Here is a 20,353-nt window from a genome sequence, read left to right on the forward strand (position 1 = left end):
AAAATGGCCAGGTACTCATACCTATATTATTAGCACTTTGGGAGGCCAAGGTAGGCAGATCACATGAGGCCTGGCCAACATGGTGAAACCCCGTCTCTACCAAAAATACTAAAAAAAAATTAGCTGGGTGTGGTGGTGGGTGCCTATAATCCCAGCTACTCAGGAAGCAGAGGCTGGAGAATGGCTTGAACTTGGGAGGCGGAAGTTGCAGTGAGCTGCAGTTGTGCCACTGCACTCCAGCCCAGGTGACAGAGCAAGACTCTATCTCAAAAGAATGAAAAAGAAAAAATATTTTTTTAAATGAAAAATGAACAAAAGTCTCAGTAAGAGACAATATGAAGCAGTCCAACATTCTTTTGGTTGGAGTCCTGAAGAAAAGGAAAGGCAAAAAAAGAAATACCAGCCCAAAACATAAGAAAACTACACTTATGTGTACATGCAGTTAAACTGCTAAAAGTCAAAGAGGAAATCTTTAAAGCAGGAAGAGGAAAATGATACATATAGGGCAACAATGGAAAAAAGTAATGGTTATTCAACAACATTATAGAATACAAAATAAACAGACAAAAATCAATTGTCGCCAGGAGCAGTGTGCATGCGCCTGACCAGCTACTCAGGAGGCTAAAGCCAGAGGATTGTTTGGGCCCAGGAATTTGAATGCAGCCTGAGAGCTGACCCCATAACAAGACCCCATCTCTAAAATCAAATTTTTAAAAAATCAATTGTATTTCTATAAACTAGTAATGGACATATGGACATCAAATGTTTAAATATATTATTTACAGTCACTCGAAAAAATGAAATACTTAGGTGGAAGTCTAATAAAACATGTATAGGACTGGTAACTGAAAATTATAAAGCTAATAAAGAAAAAGAAGATACAAATAAATAGACATACCATATTTATGGATTGGAAGACTCAACATAGTAATGATATTTATTCATTTCAAAATCCCAGTAAGATTTATTTGTAGATATACACAAAATGATTCTAAAATTTGTACAGAAAGGCAAAATAACTAGAATAGCTTATATAATTTTGAAAAAGAACAATATGAGAAGAATTCGTCTACCTGATCTTAAAATGTATTACATAGCTACAGTAATCAAGACTATGGTACTGGCAGACATAGATCAGTGAAACAGAAAAAAGAACCCAGAAATACTAACACATGGCCAGGCACGGTGGCTCACGCCTGTAATCTCAGCACTTTGGGAGGCTGAGGTGAGTGGATCACCTGAGGTCAGGAGTTTGAGACCAGCCTGACCAACATGGCAAAACCTCATCTCTACTAAAAATACAAAAATTAGCTGGACATGGTGGTGTGTTCCTATAGTCCCAGCTACTTGGGAGGCTGAGATAGGAGAATTGCTTGAACCAAGGAGGCGGAGGTTACAGTAAACCGAGATGACACCACTGCATTCCCCACTGGGCAACAGAGCAAGATGCAGTCTCAAAAAAAAAATCACAAAAATAAAAATACACAAATACACCCAGCTAATTTTTGACAAAGATATAAAAGCAGTTCAGTAGAGGAAAGATAGCCTTTCACCAAATGGTGCTAGAGCAATTAGGTATCCATAGGTTAAAAAAATGAACTTAAATCTAAGTTTTACTTACACCTTACATAAAAGTAAAACATAATAGACTAAAATGTAAAACTATAAATGTAGTTTATAGTTTTAAAATGTAAAACTATAAAACTTTTAGAAAAAAAAAAACAGGAAAGAATCTTTGGAATCAAGGGCTAGGCAAAAAGTTCTTAATACCAAAAGTGCAATCCATAAAAGGAAGAACTGATAAATTGGGCTCCATGAGAATTTAACCCTTTTGCTCTGTAAGACTGTTAAGAGGATCAAAAGACAAGCTACCAACTGGGAGGAAATATTTGCAAACCACTTATTTGAGAAAGCACTAGTATCTAGAATAAAAAATGTTCAAAGCTTATATTTAAAAAGAAAAAGTGCAGTCAGAAAATAGGCAAAAAAGGATGAACATTTTTATCGTAGAGGATATAAAAATGGCACATAAGCACATGTCAGTGGTGTTAGCCATTATGTACATGCCATTAAAACCACATGAGATATCACTACACACCTATCAGAATAGCTGAAATGAAAATTAGTGACAACACCAAATACTAGTAAGGATGCTGAGCAACTGGATCACTCGTACAGTGCTGGCATCCAGGTAGAATGGTACAGTCCCTCGGGAGCACAGTTTAGGTATTTCTTTAAAAACTAAACATGCAGTTACCACACCCCAACAATTGCACTTCTGGGCGTTTATCCAAAAAAAATGAAGATTTATGTTCACACAAAAAAACCGTACTTGAATATTTATAGCAGCTTTATTCTTAGTAGCCCAAAACTAGAAATAAGTGAGATATCCTTCAGTGGGTGAATGGTTAAACAAACTGTGGTACACTCATGCCATGGAATACTACTTAGCAGGAAAAATGAACAAGCTGTTGATACACACAACGACCCAGATGAATCTCTAGAAAATTATGCTGAGTGAAAAAATAATTCCCAAAGAGTATATACTGTATTATTCAAGTTATATACACATTTTTTTTTGCCACCCCCGCCCTCCGCCAAGTTATATATACATTTTTGAAATGACACAATTATAGAAATGGAGAACAGATTCGTGGTTGCCAGAGTTAAGGAGTTGGAGGTGGGAGGGAGGTAAACTGCACAGGTGCAGTCTGAAGGATCCTTGTAGTGATAGAAATGTCCTGTTTTGTGACTCTGTCAATGCCAGTATCCTGGTTGTACTATAGTTTTGCAAGATGTTTCAGTTGGGGAAATCTGGGTAAAGAGTACATGGAATCTCTGTATTTTTTCTCAAAACTACATATGAATCTACAATTATTTTGAAAAGTTTAAAAAAAAGTACTGGCTGACTTCCTACTAGAAACGGCAGAGACCAGAAAACAGTAGACTGACATTTAAACCACAGTGACATTTTTTAGCTGCTTCTCTTGTATACTACCACCAAACCTCAGCCAAATGTATATGTTTTTCCTTATTAGGAACTTCTAAATGACATTGGGCTAATAGCAAATAGAAAATTTCTTGTTGAGCTACCCTTGTTATAAAGAGACAATAGTGATGATGATAGTAAAGTTGAAGATGGAAGGTGATCTAGTTCTATAGTACCTCATCTTGTTGGGGGTTTTTTAAATTCCTTTTCACATTTCAGAAGGTTTAATATTGTTACCTTCTTAAATATATGATCATTTCTTTTTCATCTACAACTTATTTGATAAAGCAAAATTGGTTTAGAATTAATAGATTCTTCATACAATTGAAAGTAAAAGTGAATTGTTTACAACAAGGCCATGCTTATCTATGTGCAGCCAACTTTCACTTCTAGTGATTTCACTTCTTCGCCTGTCATGAGACCACAGCACAGTGTCAATCACCTTTACATATTCAATCGATTCCACTCCACAGCCAGTCATAGTGTTTGTTGTATTGTAGACACTGAAAATAAGGACAATAGAACGGAGCTCTGTACTTCATCTCTCCCAACTGCCTCCTTTAATCCAGCATGTTAAGCTGAAATGAACTATTAAATGAGTGGAATAGAACCCTTGCCTTCTTTGTGTATGTGTTCTAGCTTTTTCAACTATGAAAATATAAAAACCTAGAATTACTAAGCCTTAATCTTACAAGTCAGAATCTCCCTAGGTCTGAGCCTCCTCTTGGTTATTACATCTTCCCAAAATGGTGAGTGATAGTAAATATATAGTTAGGAGAATGGCAGAAAGAGCTAAAAGAGCTGTTTCATTCACTCACTATCCAGGCAAAGGTCATTTTCAAAAGGAAACAGTAAAGTCAACATGGCTGACATTTTTTCTTGTTAATATCATTTTAGCTAGTGGCTCAAAGAATTTCACCCATAGAAATATCATTTGGTCTTTGGTATCATTGATACTATTTGTATTAGTCCCAGGCATAAATACCAGTGCTGCTTCTTGCTCATCACCATTTTTGTCTCTTGCCTCCCAAAAATATCCACCTTGAGTTATATTTCTCTTTGGTCCTGCTACTATATTTTTATTAGACTCATCCTACTTTGGGAAGCCGAGGCGGGTGGATCACGAGGTCAGGAGATCGAGACCATCCTGGCCAACATGGTGAAACCCCATCTCTGGGGAAAAAAAAAAAAAACGCTCAGTGAGTTGGCAAATAGAATAAAAATAAAAAATAAAGACTCATCCTAGTTTTCATTTTATGCCTGAAGGCCTTGGCGCATTAAGCCCTTTAAGTAATAATTTATGTACAAATGATCTTTTTTTTAACCTCACAGGGACCCTGTTAATACCTTTGTGGTGGGCTGGGACATGCCAGCAGGCACCACTGTGCTAGTCAGTCCTCCACAGACTGAGAGGACAAGAGGAAGGAGTGATAGGTTTCCTGTTGATTTATTCAGTCGTAGGACAGATTACAGATGGTGAGGTATTGGACTTAGAGACTAATATTTTAGAAGGGGACAAGTTTATGCAATTTTGCTATTTTTTTTCCTTTTATCTGCCTTTGAAAAAGAAGGAAGAAAACACATATTGAGTTCCTAACTGTGTAACTGGTCCCTTAGGTATGTTAGCTGTTTTGTCTTTCAACGGTGACTGTAGTAATTAAAATATGCATAGCACTTTGTAGTTGACAACATGAATTCATATTTATTATTTTATTTATCTTTACAACCGTCCAGAGATGAGGAGATGAAAACTCTAAGACCTCCCAGCTTCCAAGTGGCAGAACCAGTCCTCAAATTTATTGCCTAGCCCAAATTCTATGCTTCTTCACCCAGGCCACATTGCTTCTAGTTGTAAGTAGTGGAAAAGTAGGACTCCAGGCCGGGCGCAGTGGCTCACGCCTGTAATCCCAGCGCTTTGGGAGGCCCAGGCGGGTAGATCACCTGAGGTCAGGCGTTCAAGACCAGCCTGGCCCACATGGTGAAACCCCGTCTCTACTAAAAATACAAAAAATTAGCTGGGCGTGGTGGCAGCTCCCTGTAATCCCAGCTACTCAGGAGGCTGAAGCAGGAGAATTGTTTGAACCAGGGAGGCAGAGGTTGCAGTGAGCCAAGATCAACTGCACCATCACATTCCAGCCTGGGCAACAAGAGCGAAACTCCCTCTCAAAAAAAAACAAAAAGTAGGACTCCAGAATCAGTATCCTTCCATAAACAGCTCAGTACATGAGAGAGGCAGTTGTGAGACTGGAAAGTGGATGGGACTTGACTGTGAGGGTCCATGCTTCCTTGCTGAGGTTTTATATTTTCTTTCATTTCAGGATGGCAATGGCACGGAGAACAATGTTCCAGAAGGGGGAGGTGCATAACAAACCATCAGGTTTCTGGGGAATGATAAAAAGTGTTGCCACTTCAGCACCAGGAAGTGAAAGTATCCTTTGTTCCTCTGCTTGATTCTTTTTTCAACTCTGGACCAAGAGCAAACGAAAAAAGTAGTATTGGGATAGTCCCTTCTAAGGTACCTGACCATCGGAGTCCAGACTCCTAAGAGCCAGGCTTAGGAAGTACCATGTGTACAGTCATCTCTCCAACACCTGCACAAGATCATAAAATTATGTCTTTGAGCTGAAGCGGTCCTAAAACGTCAGTGTCTCCATTTTACAGATGAGAAAATAGACCCCGAGAGATTTAAGTCACACAGTGGTTTGTGGCAAAACTAGGAACATAACTGTGGTCTTCTCTTCATAGTTCTTTCCACTGCACTATTACATTTCTCAACTCTGAAAAACCACCATAAAGCATAATGGCTACCTAAAATAAATGGCTTGTATATGGGATGGTAAAGGCCCATTATCTGTCTATTTATATGGAGTTTTGCTCTTGTTGCCCAGGCTGGAGTGCAATGGCGCAATCTCAGCTCACCGCAGCCTTCGCCTCCTGGGTCCAAGCGATTCTCCTGCCTCCAAGCGATTCTCCTGCCTCAACCTGCAGAGTGGCTGGGATTACAGGCATGCACCACCACACCCAGCTAATTTTGTATTTTTGGTAGACAGGGTTTCTCCATGTTGATCAGGCTGGTCTCAAGCTCCTGACCTCAGGTGATCTGCCCGCTTCACCCTCCCAAAGTGCTAGGATTATAGGCATGAGATTATAGGCATGAGCCATAGTGCAGGCCCAGTAAAGACCAATTGCTAAAGTAATTAGCATTCCTAAACAAATTTTAATTAGCTCTCCTTCTCCAGTGACTCTTTGGTTTCAAGAATCAAGGAGAGGCTGGGTGCAGTGGCTCATCCCTGTAATCCCAGCACTTTGCAAGGCCAAGGTTGGCAGATCACTTGAGCCCAGGACTTCGAGATCAGCTTGGGCAACGTGGCAAAACCCCATCTCTACAAAAAGTACAAAAATTAGCCAGGCCTACTGGCATGTGCCTGCAGTCCCAACTACTCGGGAGGCAGAGGTGAGAGGATTGCTTCAACTTGGGAGGCTAAGTTTGCAGTGGGCCCAGATAACACCACCTCTGTTTCCTGGGCAACAGAGCTAGACCCTGTCTCAAAAAAAAAAATTGAGATTTGATTAAGAGACTAATAAATTGTTCTTTCCTGACTGGTTGTGATGTTGAACTACTTGACAAATTAGGTAACCACATTTCTGTGTAGCTCTGACCCTGTTAGGTCAAAACTCTGGGGAACTAAGCATAAGGTAGCATACTCCTATTTGCTTCTCTGGCCCAGGGAAATACAAATTCCTTTTTGCCTCAATTAGAGAACGATGTCTATTCTTGCTATAAATTATGATTTATGTCCTGCTGTCAAATGAAAATAAGAATAAGATCAAAGAAAGGCAAGATGATTATGGAAGAGAAAGAAAAGGGATTGATTTAGATTTACTTAATCAAGAAACATTTATTTAGTACCTCCTATTTCCAGGCTGAGTGCTAAGGAATAAAATGATAGTATAGCCTTTCTCCCCAAGGAGCTTACCCTCTAATCACGGGAGAGACAGGCACATAACTAAACCATATTGTTTGGTGGCCTGAACCATGCCAATAGTAGCCACTAAAGGAGCTGAAGGGTATTTACTGACTGGGTAATAGTGGGAAAAATCACAGAAAGGAGGAAGGGTTTTGATTGAATTATATGCTTTTATTTTAGAAAGGGCTATATTTACTGTTTTTATTACTTAAAAGTCCATAAAAGCCAATAATACGGGTTTGAGCTGTGTTTGTGATGAGTCAAGAAATATATTAGGATTATTTAACCTCCCTGAGCCCCTGTTTTCCAAACAGGAAAGTATTAACTCTACCTGATTGAGTTCTTGGAAAATAACATAGTGTAATGGAAACAGCAGGCTTCGGAGGAAAAAAGGATCTGACTTTGCATCTCCACTAATTAACTGTGTGACTTTGAGCAAGTTATTTAACTCTCTGAGCTTCACTTTCCTTATATGCAAAATGGATAACACCTCTTTCACGGGATTGTTTTGAGAAGATAATGTTTGAAAAGAAAATGTCTGTAAATCCTAGCCTGTATTAGAACACAGTATAAAGTATTCGTTCCCTTTTATAGCATGTAAACGTTATAGTTATTCAGATAATGTAGGAGAAAGCTATGCTTTATTATAGATGTTACTATTATGTAACCATTTACAATCTTGAATGTAACATTTGACTTAATCTAACTAGATAAATCAAAAAACAAATGAAACCATCTGTTTGAGCCGCCTGACTTTAGAGAAACTGAGTGGTAATTGTTTGGTGGTGATGCTCTTGATGGAGAAGCTTTTACACACCTGTGTCAGAGGTTGGGCAAGTTGCTCTGAAGTAGCGCTGCTGACTGTGAAACAGGAAATTGAGAATACAGGCAATTCCTGGAATCCACTATAGGAGAAACCGGAAGTATATGTTTTCTTATTGCCATTTCTTGAAATTCCTATGTGATTTAAACCTTGATGCCCATTTTGTGCCAGATCTTACTCTTATTCAACAGGAAGTGGATGCTTTGGAAGAACTAAGCAGGCAGCTTTTTCTGGAAACAGCTGATCTGTATGCTACCAAGGTACAGAGCAAGGAAACTGAAGTGTGGTTTTTACCAATATGATTAAAGAGAGAACAAAACTAAATGGCTTTTTAGGGTTCTCTGTGGCCAAGCAAGAGATACCTGACAGCCCTAATATCAGCCATGAAGCATTAGGGATGAGGGATCTTCACTCTTCATGAAATTGCTCCTATCACTAGCAAAATCCTTAATGGAACACTCTCAGTAGTAGCAATTGTAGGGATAGTCAGAAGAAGCTTTTCAACATTTGGGAAGGTGACACATACCACCTCCTACTGACCTTGTATGAAGATGGTAGCTACTTTTATTCCTTTATAAGTGAGTGATATTATAAGAGCAATAGACACCTATCTGCCATGGGTGGCCTAGCCCTATTTTAAAAGATCCAGATCAGTAAGTGTCAAAACTGCAAGAAGTAACTTTCCTATGTACACCTAAAATAAAATATAATTTAAATATGTAAAATCTGTTAGTAAAGATTGCAAACTGTTTTAATTCTTTTTGAGGACAACTTTACAGGAGTAGCCATATAGGACAGAGGTTAACATGGGCTTTGGAAACCGACCTGAGCCTGCTCACCAGCTGTGTGAATTTCAGCAAGCTATTAACCTCTGAAAGCCTCAATTTTTCTCATCTATAAAATTAAAATAATAGAACATATCTCATAAGAGTCTTTATGAAGATTAAGTGGATAATGCATGTAAGATGTTTATCCCAGTCCCTGGCTGAAAGTAAGCATCCGTAAATGTTGGTCGCAACTACTATTATTATTACAGTTATGGTTTTTTTACTTAGCCTGAACAGTGATTCATAGAGGGAAGAATACTTGTGTTGAATATAAATTTATGTTTTGCTGAGAACCATGTTTTGTGTTTGTTTTCCCCCAGGAGAGAATAGAATACTCCAAAACCTTCAAAGGGAAATATTTTAATTTTCTTGGTTACTTTTTCTCTATTTACTGTGTTTGGAAAATTTTCATGGTAAGTGTATTATTTTTAATTGTCAGAGTTTAGGTGTTTTTCCCTAGTAATGGCAGGGTGATAAGAGTGGATTTGACTGATACATTGAAATAAATTCCAAATGTGATTGAGTCAACAGAGAGCATGATCGTTCACATCTCTTGGCTTCATTCTTTTTCCTCTCCCCTTTTTTAGATCATGTAGAAAAGGGAGGTTGCATTTTTCTTCTGTCAGAAATTGTTAATAAGGCCTTAGTTTATGAAATATCTAAATTGAAGTCAGAGCAGTGGCTCATGCCTATAATCCCAGCACTTTGGGAGGTCAAGGCAGGCAGATCATCTTAGGTCAGGAGTTCAAGACCACCCAGGCCAACATGGTGAAACCCCATCTCTACTAAAAATAGAAAAATTAGCCAGGTGTGGTGGTGGGCACCTGGAACCCCAGCTATTCGGGAGGCTGAGGCAGGAGAATTACTTGAACCCAAGAGGTGGAGGTTGCAGTGAGCCAAGATCATGCCACTGCACTGCAGCCTGGGGGACAGAGCGAGACTCCATCTCAACAAAAATAACCAATTATTTACTTAATTGAATGTGAACATTTCTTATTTTACATTCTGCTTTCTGTATTACTCATGAGTACATGACTGTATATAACCTCAACTTCTACCTTCAGCTCAGAAGTTACTTGTCCTTTTTAGTGTATACCTATTAAGTTCACAGTAAATTCTAAAATGTATTTCCATGGATAAATTCATTTGCTGTACATATAGCTCTAATTCTTTTGTGGTTTTCTTTTATATCTTTTATGTACAGTATTTGTTGTTACCTCTGATTCAGGTATTAATGGATTTCATTGTGATTACGGAAAAGGCTGATTTGGCTCTCTAGTTTGATGACTTTCCTACTAGGGTTGTATTTGTGCAAAGAGGAGCTTTGTCAGCTTGTTAGTTAATTTTGATCAATGTAGATGAATGAGGATTTTGAATATAAAGTATCTAGTGTTACAATAAATTTATGTCAGTACTACTCAGATGACATTTTAAAATCTCCATTCAGAGGGAGAGAATGAATGGAGATAGTATGTTCAGTTAAGCTACTAAAAGGTAAAAGGTATTTTCCTAAGATACAGCCTTTAGGGAAGCATGTCTTTTTTTTTTTTTTTTTTTTTTTAAGATGGAGTCTCTGTCGCCCAAGCTAGAGGGCAGTGGCACAATCTTGGCTCACTGCAACCTCTGCCTCCCAGGCTCAAGCAGTTTCCTGCCTCAGCCTCCCAAGTAGCTGGGATTACAAGTGTGCGCCACCACACCAGGCTAATTTTTTTGTATTTTAGTAGAGACGGGGTTTCACCATGTTGCCCAGGGTGACTTCGAATTCCTGAGCTCAGGCAATCCACCCGTCTCAGCCTCCTAAAGTGCTGGGATTGGGATTATAGGCATGAACCACCACACCCGGCCTAGGGAAGCATGTCATTTTTTAACAGCTTTATTGGGGTATAACTGACAGGTAAACTGAACATATTTATGTACAACTGGGTACATTTTAACATATGTATATCCCTGTGCAATAACCATCACCACAGTCAAGAGAACATGTCCATCCATCACTGCCATAATTTTCCTTGTGTCCTTCATAATGCCTTTCTCCCACACCTCTAGTCTCCAGACAACTGCCAATCTGCTTTCTCTCATTATGTATTAGTTTGTGTTTTCTAGTATGTTATGTAAGTAGAATCCTACAATATGTATCCTTTTTCTGTCTGGCATATTTTACTCAGCATGATTATTTTACATTTTATCCATGTTATGATATGTATCAGTAGTTTATTCCTTTTTATTGCTGAGTAGTGTTTCCATGGTTTGGATGTGCCACAATTTTGTTCGTCCTTTCATCTGATGATGGATATTTGGTTGTTTCCAGTTTGAGGATAAAGTTGCTGTGAACATTTGTGTACAATTTTGTGTAGAGACACAGGCTGTCTTTCTCTTGAGTAGGCACTAAGGAGTGAAATGTCTGGATCATATGGCAGGTGTAATGTTTAACTTTTGAAGAAACATCCAACTCTTTTCCAAAAATGTTGTGTGATTAACATTTCTTTTTTTTTTTTTTTTTTTTTTTTGAGACGGAGTTTTGCTCTTGTTACCCAGGCTGGAGTGCAATGGCACAATCTTGGCTCGCCGCAACCTCCGCCCCCTGGGTTCAGGCAATTCTCCTGCCTCAGCCCCCTGAGTAGCTGGGATTACAGGCACGCGCTACCATGCCCAGCTAATTTTTTGTATTTTTAGTAGAGATGGGGTTTCACCATGTTGACCAGGATGGTCTCGATCTCTTGACCTCGTGATCCACCCACCTCGGCCTCCCAAAGTGCTGGGATTACAGGCGTGAGCCACCGCGCCCGGTGCGTGATTAACATTTCTACCTGCACTGTATGAGTTTCAGTTCTTCCACATCCTCACAAACACACTATATGGCCAGTCTTAATAATTTTAGACGTTCTGATAGATATGAGGTGGTATTGCATTGTGGTTTTAATTATATTTCTTTAATGTCTAATAATATTGAGCATCTTGTCATGTGTTTATTTTCCGCCCTTTTTTTTTTGATGAATTATCTGTTTGAATCTTTTGCCAATTTTTTTTTTTTTAATTTTTAGTTCTGAGGTACATGTGCAGGATGTGCAGGTTTGTTGCATAGGTTAAGAATGTGCCATGGTGATTTGCTGCATCTGTCAACCCGTCACCTAGGTATTAAGCCTAGCATCCATTAGCTATTTTTCCTGATTCTCTTCCCCTGCCCTACCTCAAAAGGTCCCAGTTTGTGGTGTTCCCTTCCCTGTGTCTGTGTGTTCACATTGTTCACCTCCCACTTATAAGTGAGAACATGTGGTATTTGGTTTTCTGTTCCTGCATTAGTTTGATGAGGATGATGGCTTCCAGCTCCATCCATGTCCCTGCAAAGGACATGATCTCATTCCTTTTTATGACTTTATAGTATTCCATGGTGTATATGTACCACATTTTCTTTTTTTTTTTTTTTTTTTTGAGATGGAGTTTCGCTCTTGTTACCCAGGCTGGAGTGCAATGGCGCGATCTCGGCTCACTGCAACCTCCGCCTCCTGGGTTCAGGCAATTCTCCTGCCTCAGCCTCCTGAGTAGCTGGGATTACAGGCACGCGCTACCATGCCCAGCTAATTTTTTTTTTTTGTATTTTTAGTAGAGACGGGGTTTCACCATGTTGACCGGGATGGTCTCGATCTCTTGACCTCGTGATCCACCCGCCTCAGCCTCCCAAAGTGCTGGGATTATAGGCGTGAGCCACCGCGCCCGGCCATGTACCACATTTTCTTTATCCAGTCAGTCTATCATTGATGCACATTTGGGTTGATTCCTTGTCTTTGCTATTGTAAATAGTGCTGCAGTGGACGTACATGTGTATGTATCTTTATAATGGAATAGTTTATATTCCTTTGGGTGTATATCCAGTAATGGGATTGCTGGGTCAAATGGCATTTCTGGTGCTAGGTCTTTGAGGAATCACCATACTGTCTTCCACAATGGTTGAGTTAATGTACATTCCCACCATCAATGTCAAAGCTTTCCTATTTCTCTGTAGCCTTGCCAGCATCTGTTGTTTCTTGACTTTTTGATAATTGCCATTCTGACTAGTGTGAGATGGTATCTCACTGTGGTTTTGATTTGCATTTCTCTAATGATCAGTGATATTGAGCTTTTTTTCATATGTTTGTTGTCCACATAAATGTCTTCTTTTGCGAATTATCTGTTCATGTCCTTTGCCCACTGTTTAATGGGGTTTGATTTTTTTCTTGTAAATTTGTTTAAGTTCCTTGTAGATTCTCGATATTAGGCCTTTGTCAGATGGATAGATTGTGAAAATATCTCCCATTCTGTAGGTTGCCTGTTCACCCTGATGATAGTTTGTTTTGCTGTACAGAAGCTCTTTAGTTTAATTAGATACCATTTGTCAATTTTTGCTTTTGTGGAAATTGCTTTTGACATTTTTGTCATGAAACCTTTGCCTGCGCCGTGTCCTGAATGGTGTAGCCTAGATTTTCTTCTAGGGTTTTTATAGTTTTGGGTTTTACATTTAGTCTTTTTTTTTTTTTTTTTTTTTTTTGAGGACCACAAACATTTTTACTTTTATTGTATGTACTTCATGTTACACTCTACATTGTTCACTAGTCTAAGTGAGATGATACACGACATATAGAGGAATGTTATTTATAAAATACCCAAAACCTTTCAAGTTTTTGCTCATTAATTTCACCATGTGCTCAGAAATAATTTGCATCCCTGGGCACAAATTTCATTTCTTCCTTCATAATGTCCACAATATGGAACAATTATTAGTAACAAAGTATTGCAAAAGACGCAAAACAAGAACACAAAAATGGAATGCAAGAGGAAAACAACCCATTTACATGGTAGTTTATAAACAAGCTAAGGCCGGGGAAATGAATTTTAGAGGTAAATTCAGTTTTTTCCATAATCCAAAGTTATATTACCTTACCTACAAATCAGGTACAAATGCTTGTGAAATAGGCTTTCTTAGAATAAACCCATTTTGAATCACTCAGCACAGTTCAAAGACAAAAAATAAAGATCTTCCGTAGAGAAAAGGCTTTTTTTTTAATTTTTTATTTTTTGCAGGGCTACCCATAGGCTGTGCGCCCAGAGTAGCTGAGAAAAGCCTTTTAAAAACCCAAGAGATGTACTTCACACAAACTAAACCCTGATTTTGCATGTAATGGGCTGTTGATTTGGCTTAATTTTATCACACACAAGACTTGCCACAATAGTGAAGGGAAGACAAAGTCAGGCTAACAGCAAAAGAAATCACAAATACAACAATACATTTCAGTTGAGAGCAGGTACTGTTTATTAACTGACCAGCTTAGAAAAATAATCGTGGTAAACACCTTAGTTCATTCTTCTAATAAACCTGTTGATCTGATCCTCCCTGTTGCCAGCATCTCCACCTTCTACAAAATGGGTGGTCTTTTTCTTCATTCCGCCTCGTACAGAAGATAATTTGAAGGGCCACAGGAAGTTATTTGCTTCTTTGAAGCGTTTTCCAACAGTATAGATCTCATGAATCAGATCCTCCATGCAGATGATGCCATATTTTCCAATAGATAGAGCAATCAGAGCATCATCTGTCAAAGCAATTTGATTCTTTTTGATTTTGCCATAACCACGTTTGTAGATTAGTTCATTTACTGACTTCAGATTTGGGTACCCCCAATGCAATATATGGCTCTACAATCCTCAGCATGTTAATTGAAGCCTTGTTGAGCTTCACAAAGGTTCCATTGAAGATTTGACAAAGACAAAGAAGCTGCAACACCTTTCGGACCTTTGGTCTCACACCATTGATACCTCTGATCCTGATGACAAACGCCAGTTTGGGTTCTGCAGGTACACAGAAGTTGCCAGCTTTCCTTGCCATCCTCACCATTCGAATTTCAGTTCTGTACATCTGCCTATATTCCTTGTGATAGTGCTTCGCTTTTTCGTAGATAAGCTTCCTCCTTACCTTTTGAAGCATCTTTTGGGCAAACTTCTTTCTCAGGCGCTTGATCTTCAGCTCTGTGAAATTCCTTCTCTTTTTCTTAAGGGTTTCTGGCACAGCAGGAACCTTTTTCTTCTTCTTCTCTTCTACACCCTCCATGGTTCCAGCCGGAAAAAGAGCTACATTTAGTCTTTAATCCATCTTGAGTTAATTTTTGTGTAAGATGTAAAGAAGGGTTCCAATTTCAGTTTTCTGCATATGGTTAGCCAGTTTTCCCAGCACCGTTTATTAAATAGGGAGTCCTTTCCCCATTGCTTGTTTTTGTCAGCTTTGTCAAGGTTCAGATGGCTGTAGATGTGCAGTCGTATTTCTGAGTTCTCTGTTCTGTTCCATTGGTCTATGTATCTGTTTTTGTACGAGCAACGTGCTATTTTGGTTACTGTAACCTTGTAGTATAGTTTGAAGTCAGGTAGCATGATGCTTCCAGCTCTGTTCTTTTAGCTTATGATTATCTTGACTGTACAGGTTCTTTCTTGCTTCCATATGAATTTTAAAATCATTTTTTCTAATTCTGTGAAGAATGTCAATGGTAGTTTAATGGGAGTAGCATTGAATCTGTAAATTACTTTGGGCGGTATGGCCATTTTCATGGTATGATTCTTCCCATCCAGGAGCATGGAATGTTTTTTCATTTGTTTGTGTCCTGTCTGATTCCCTTGAGCAATGGTTTGTAGTTCTCCTAGAAGAGGTCCTTCTCTTCTATTATTAGCTGTGTTCCTAGGTATTTTATTCTCTTTGTAGCAATTGTAAATGGGAGGTCATTCATGATTTGGCTCTCTGCTTGTCTGTTGTTAGTGTATAGGAATGCTTGTGATTTTTGCACATTGATTTTTGTATCCTCAGACTTTGCTGAAGTTGCTTATCAATTTAAGTACCTTTTGGGCTGAGACAATGGGGTTTTCTAGAAATAGGATTATGTCATCTGCAAACAAAGACAATTTGACTTCCTCTCTTCCTATATGAATACTCTTTATTTATTTCTCTTGCCCGATTGCGCTGGCCAGAACTTCCAATAGTATGTTGGGTAGAAGTGGTGAGAGAGGGCACCCTGTCTTGTGCTGATTTTCAAAGGGAATGCTTCCAGCTTTTGCCCATTCAGTATGATATTGGCTGTGGGTTTGTTATAAATGGCTCTTATTATTTTGAGGTATGTTCCTTTAATACCTAGTTTATTGAGAGTTTGTAGCATGAAGGGATGTTGAATTTTATGAAAGGCCTTTTCTGTGTCTATTGAGATAATCGTGTGATTTTTGTCATTGGTTCTATTTATGTGATGGATTATGTTTATTGATTCACGTATGTTGAACCAGCCTTGCATCCTGGGGATGAAACTGACTTGATCATGGTAGATACGTTTTTTGATGTGCTGCTGGATTTGGTTTGCCAGGATTGTCGCATCGGTGTTCTTCAGGGATGTTGGCCTGAAGTTTTCTTTTTTGTTGTTGTTGTATCTCTGCCAGGTTTTGGTATCAGGATGATGCTGGCCTCATAAAATGAGTTAGGGAGGAGTCCCTCCTTTCCCATTGTTTGGAATCATTTCAGAAGAAATGGTACCAGCTCCTCTTTGTACCTCTGAATTCAGCTGTAAATCCATCTGGTCCTGGGCTTTTTTTGGTGATAGGCTACTTATTACTGCCTCAATTTCAGAACTCATTATGGGTCTATTCAGGGATTCAAATTCTCCCTGGTTCAGTCTTGGGAGGCTGTATGCATCCAGGAATTTATCCATTTCTTCTAGATTTTTTAGTTTATTTGCATAGAGGTGTTATAGTATTCTCTGATGGTTATTTGTATTTCTGTGGTGTCAGTGGTGATATCCCTCCCCTTTATCATTTTTATTGTGTCTGTTTGATTCGTCTCTCTTTTTTCTTTATTAGTCTAGTAGCAATCTATATTTTATTAATTTTTTCAAAAAACTGGCTCCTGGATTCGTTGACTTTTTGAAGGGTTTGTTGTGTCTCTGTCTCCTTCAGTTCTGCTCTCACCTTGATGTTTTCTTGTCTTCTGCTAGCTTTGGAGTTTATTTGCTCTTGGTTCTCTAGTCTTTTAGTTGTGATGTTAGGCTGTTGATTTGAGATCTTTCTGGCTTTTTGATGTGGGCATTTAGTGCTATCCATTTCCCTCTTAACACTGCTTTAGCTGTGTCCCAGAGATTCGGGTATGTTGTCTCTTTGTTCTCATTAGTGTCAAAGAACTTCTTGATTTCTGCCTTAATTTCATTATTTACTAAGGAGTCATTCAGGAGCAGGTTGTTCAATTTTCATATAGTTGTGTGGTTTTGAGTTAGTTTCTTAGTCTTGAGTTCTAATTTGATTGTGCTATGGTCTGAGAGACTATTTGTTATGATTTCAGTTCTTTTGTATTTGCTGAGGAGTGTTTTACTTCCAATTATGTGATCAATTTTAGAGTAAGTGCCATGTGGCACCAAGAAGAATGTATATTCTGTTGTTTTTGGGTAGAGAGTTCTGTAGATGTCTATCAGATTTATTTGATCCAGAGCCGAGTTCCAGTCCTGAATATATTTGTTAATTTTCTGTCTCAGTGATCTGTCTAATATTGACAGTGGGGTGTTAAAATCTCCCATTATTATTATGTGGGAGTATAAGTCTTTTTGTAGGTCTCTAAGAACTTGCTTTATACATCTGGGTTCTCCTGTATTGGGTATATATATATTTAGGATAGTTAGTTCTTCTTGTTGAATTGAATCCTTTACCATTGTGATGTAATGCCTTTCTTTGTCTTTTTTTTTTTAATCTTTGTTGGTTTGAAATCTGTTTTGTCAGAAACTAGGACTGCAACCTCTGCTTTTTTTTTTTTTTTTTTTTTTTTTTGCTTTTCATTTGCTTGGTAAATTTTCTTCCATCCTTTTATTTTGAGACTATGTGTTTCTTTGCATGTGAGATGGGTCTCTTGAATGCAGCACACCAATGGATCTTGATTCTTTATCCAGCTTGCCATTCTGTGTCTTTTAATTGGGGCATTTAGCCCATTTACATTTAAGGTTAATATTGTTATGTGTGATTTGATCCCGTCATCATGATGCTAACTGGTTATTATGCAGACTTGTGATTGTAGTTGCTTCATAGTGTCATTACACTGTGTACTTCAGTGTGTTTTTGTACTGGCTGGTAATAGTTTTTCTTTTCCATATTTAGTGCTTCCTTCAGGAGCTCTTGCAAGGTGGTGATGAGTTCTCTCAGTATTTGCTTGTCTGAAAAGGAATTTATTTTATTATGAAAAGGATTTTATTTCTCCTTTGCATATGAAGCTTAGTTTGGCCAGATAAGAAATTCTGGGTTGGAAATTCTTTTCTTTAATAATGTTGAATATTGGCTCCCAGTCCCTTCTGGCTTGTCTGAGAGGTCTGTGTTAATCTGATGGATTTCCCTTTGTAGGTGACCTGGGCTTTCTCTCTGGCTGCCCTTAACATTTTTTCCCCATCTCTTTAAGATACCCCAATCAGCTGCAGGTTCAGTCTTTCTACATAATCCCATAGTTCTTAGAGGTTTTGTTTATTCCTTTTAATTCATTTTTTTCTAACCTTGTCTGGCTGTCTTATTTCAGCAAGATAGTCTTCAGGTTCTGAGATCCTTTCCTCTGCTTGGTCTCTTCAACTACTGATATTTGTGGTTGCACTGCGAAGTTCACGTCATGCGTTTTTCAGCTCCATCAGGTTGTTTATGTTCCTCTTTAAACTCAGCTCCTGTAATGTTTTATCATGGTTCTTAGCTTCTTTGCATTGAGTTAGAACATTACTCCTTATGCTCAACCAAGTTTGCTATTGCCCACCTTCTAAAGCCTACTTCTGTCAGTTCATCCATCTCACCCTCGGCCTCAGCCCAGTTCTGTGCCCTTGCTGGAGAGGTGTTATGATCATCTGGAAGAGAAGAGGCACTCTGGCTTTTTGAGTTTTCAGCATTTTTGTGTTGATTCTTTCTCATAATCCTCAGTTTATCTACTTTCAATTTTTGAGGCTGCTGACCTTTGTAGGTTTTTTTTCGTTTTTTTTTTTTTTTTTTTGAGACAGTCTTGCTCAGGCGCCAGGCTGGAGTGCAGTGGCACGATCTCGGCTCACTGCAACCTCCGCCTCCCGGGTTCAAGCAATTCTGCCTAAGCCTCCCCAGTAGCTGGGACTACAGGCACACGCCACCATGCCCAGCTAATTTTTGTATTTTTTTAGTAGAGATGGGGTTTCACCATGTTGGCCAGGATGGTCTCGATCTCTTGACCTCGTGATCTGCCCACCTCAGCCTCCCAAAGTGCTGGGATTACAGGCATGAGCCACCACGCCCGGCCATGACCTTTGGATGGGGTTTTTTGGGGGGTCTTTATTTGTTGATGCTGTTGTTAATTTCTGTTTGTTTTTCTTTTAACAGTCAGGCCTCTCTTCTGTAGGGCTGCTGCCATTTGCTGGGGGTCCAATCCATACCCTACTTGCCTGGGTCCCTCCCACACCTGGAGGTATCACCAGTGGAGGCTGCAGAACAGCAAAGATGGCAGCCTGCTCCTTCCTCTGGGAGCTCTGTCCCAGAGGGGCACTGACCTTATGCCAGCGACAGGAACACTCCTATATAAGGTGCCTGGCAATCCCTGGTGAGGGGTTTCACCTAGTCAGGATGCACTGGATCAGGGACCTGCTTAAGGAAGCACTCTGACTGCCCCTTGGCAGAGCAAGTGTGCTGCACCAAAGGGAATCCCCCTCCCCTGGACTGCCCAGACTCTTCAAAGCCAGCAGGCAGGAAAGACTAAGTCCGCTGAACCGGGGAGACCACAGCCACCCCTACCCCCAGGGGCTCCTTTCCTGGGAGATCAGAGTTCTCTCCATAAACCCCTACGTGAAGTTGAAATTTCTGCAGGGAGGCCCCGCCTGGTGAGGAGGAATGGATCCAGGACCCATCTAAAGAAGCAGTCTGGTCACTGTCTGCCACAGCCACTGTGCTGCACTGTGGGGAATTCCTCCTGGTCCAAACCACCTATTCTCCCCAGCACTGGCAGGGGTAAATGGCAGACTGGACCCCCAGTGATGGCGGCTGCCCCAGGAACTTGGTCATCTTAGGCAGTCTGCAGCCTGCGGCTGCTGGCTGCAACCCCAGTGGCCAGCGAGCATCTGGGCAGCTCTCTGCTTGGGACCCAAGGCCCTGTTGGCATGGGCACACGAGGGGATCTCCTGATTCACAGGTTACACAGATCTGTGGAACCAGCATGGTTTCCTGGGCAGGGTGCTACAATCACTCACCACCTCCTTGGTTGGGGATGGGAACTCCCTTTGCTCTGTGTGGCTCCCGGGTGGGGCCATTGCACCACCCTGCTTTTCCTCGCTCTCTGTGGGTTGTGCCAACCGCCTAGTCAGTCTCAATGAGAGAACCTGGTTACCTAAGCCCAAAGGTGCAGTATTCACTCGCTGTTTTCATTCTTAATGGGAGCTGCCAACAGCAGCTACTTCTAGTTGGCCATCTTGGCCCCCCCCCGACCTTGCCAGTATTTTAATTAAGTTGTTCCTTTCCCCTGTCCTTCCTTCCTGTCTTTCTTCTTCTTATCCTTTTTCTCCTGCTCCTCCTGCAATTTTATTGCACTGGCTAAAACTACTTCAGTACAACGTTGACTAGAAGTGGTAGGAATAGTCATCCTACCCTTATTCCTGATCTTAGGGAATTAGCATCCAATCTCACCATTCAGTATGACATTAGGTTTTCCCTGGATGCCCTTTATCAGGTTTTTTTCAAAAACCTGGCTCCTGGATTCGTTGACTTTTTTTGAAGGGTTTTTTTA

At 39.8% G+C, this 20,353-nt stretch overlaps 1 protein-coding gene and 1 pseudogene across 3 annotated transcripts in view; one reads left to right on the plus strand and one right to left on the minus strand.

Annotated features, from left to right (window-relative positions):
• Positions 1–20,353, plus strand: part of GPR89A (G protein-coupled receptor 89A) — a 59,022-nt gene that overhangs the window by 31,253 nt on the left and 7,416 nt on the right. For all 3 annotated transcript variants that reach the window (XM_021672700.2, XM_012471978.2, XM_064370882.1), the window contains exons 8-10: positions 5,308–5,417; positions 7,952–8,040; positions 8,928–9,020. In XM_021672700.2, coding sequence (XP_021528375.1) covers positions 5,308–5,417; positions 7,952–8,040; positions 8,928–9,020 — 292 coding nt within the window. The remainder of the gene's footprint in view (positions 1–5,307; positions 5,418–7,951; positions 8,041–8,927; positions 9,021–20,353) is intronic.
• On the minus strand, positions 13,828–14,918 carry LOC105730642 (large ribosomal subunit protein uL30-like; annotated as a pseudogene).

The sequence above is a fragment of the Aotus nancymaae genome, unplaced genomic scaffold (genome assembly GCF_030222135.1).
Source record: "Aotus nancymaae isolate 86718 unplaced genomic scaffold, 86718_ANA_hifiasm-v0.15.2.pri h1tg000108l, whole genome shotgun sequence".
NCBI lineage: Eukaryota > Metazoa > Chordata > Mammalia > Primates > Aotidae > Aotus > Aotus nancymaae.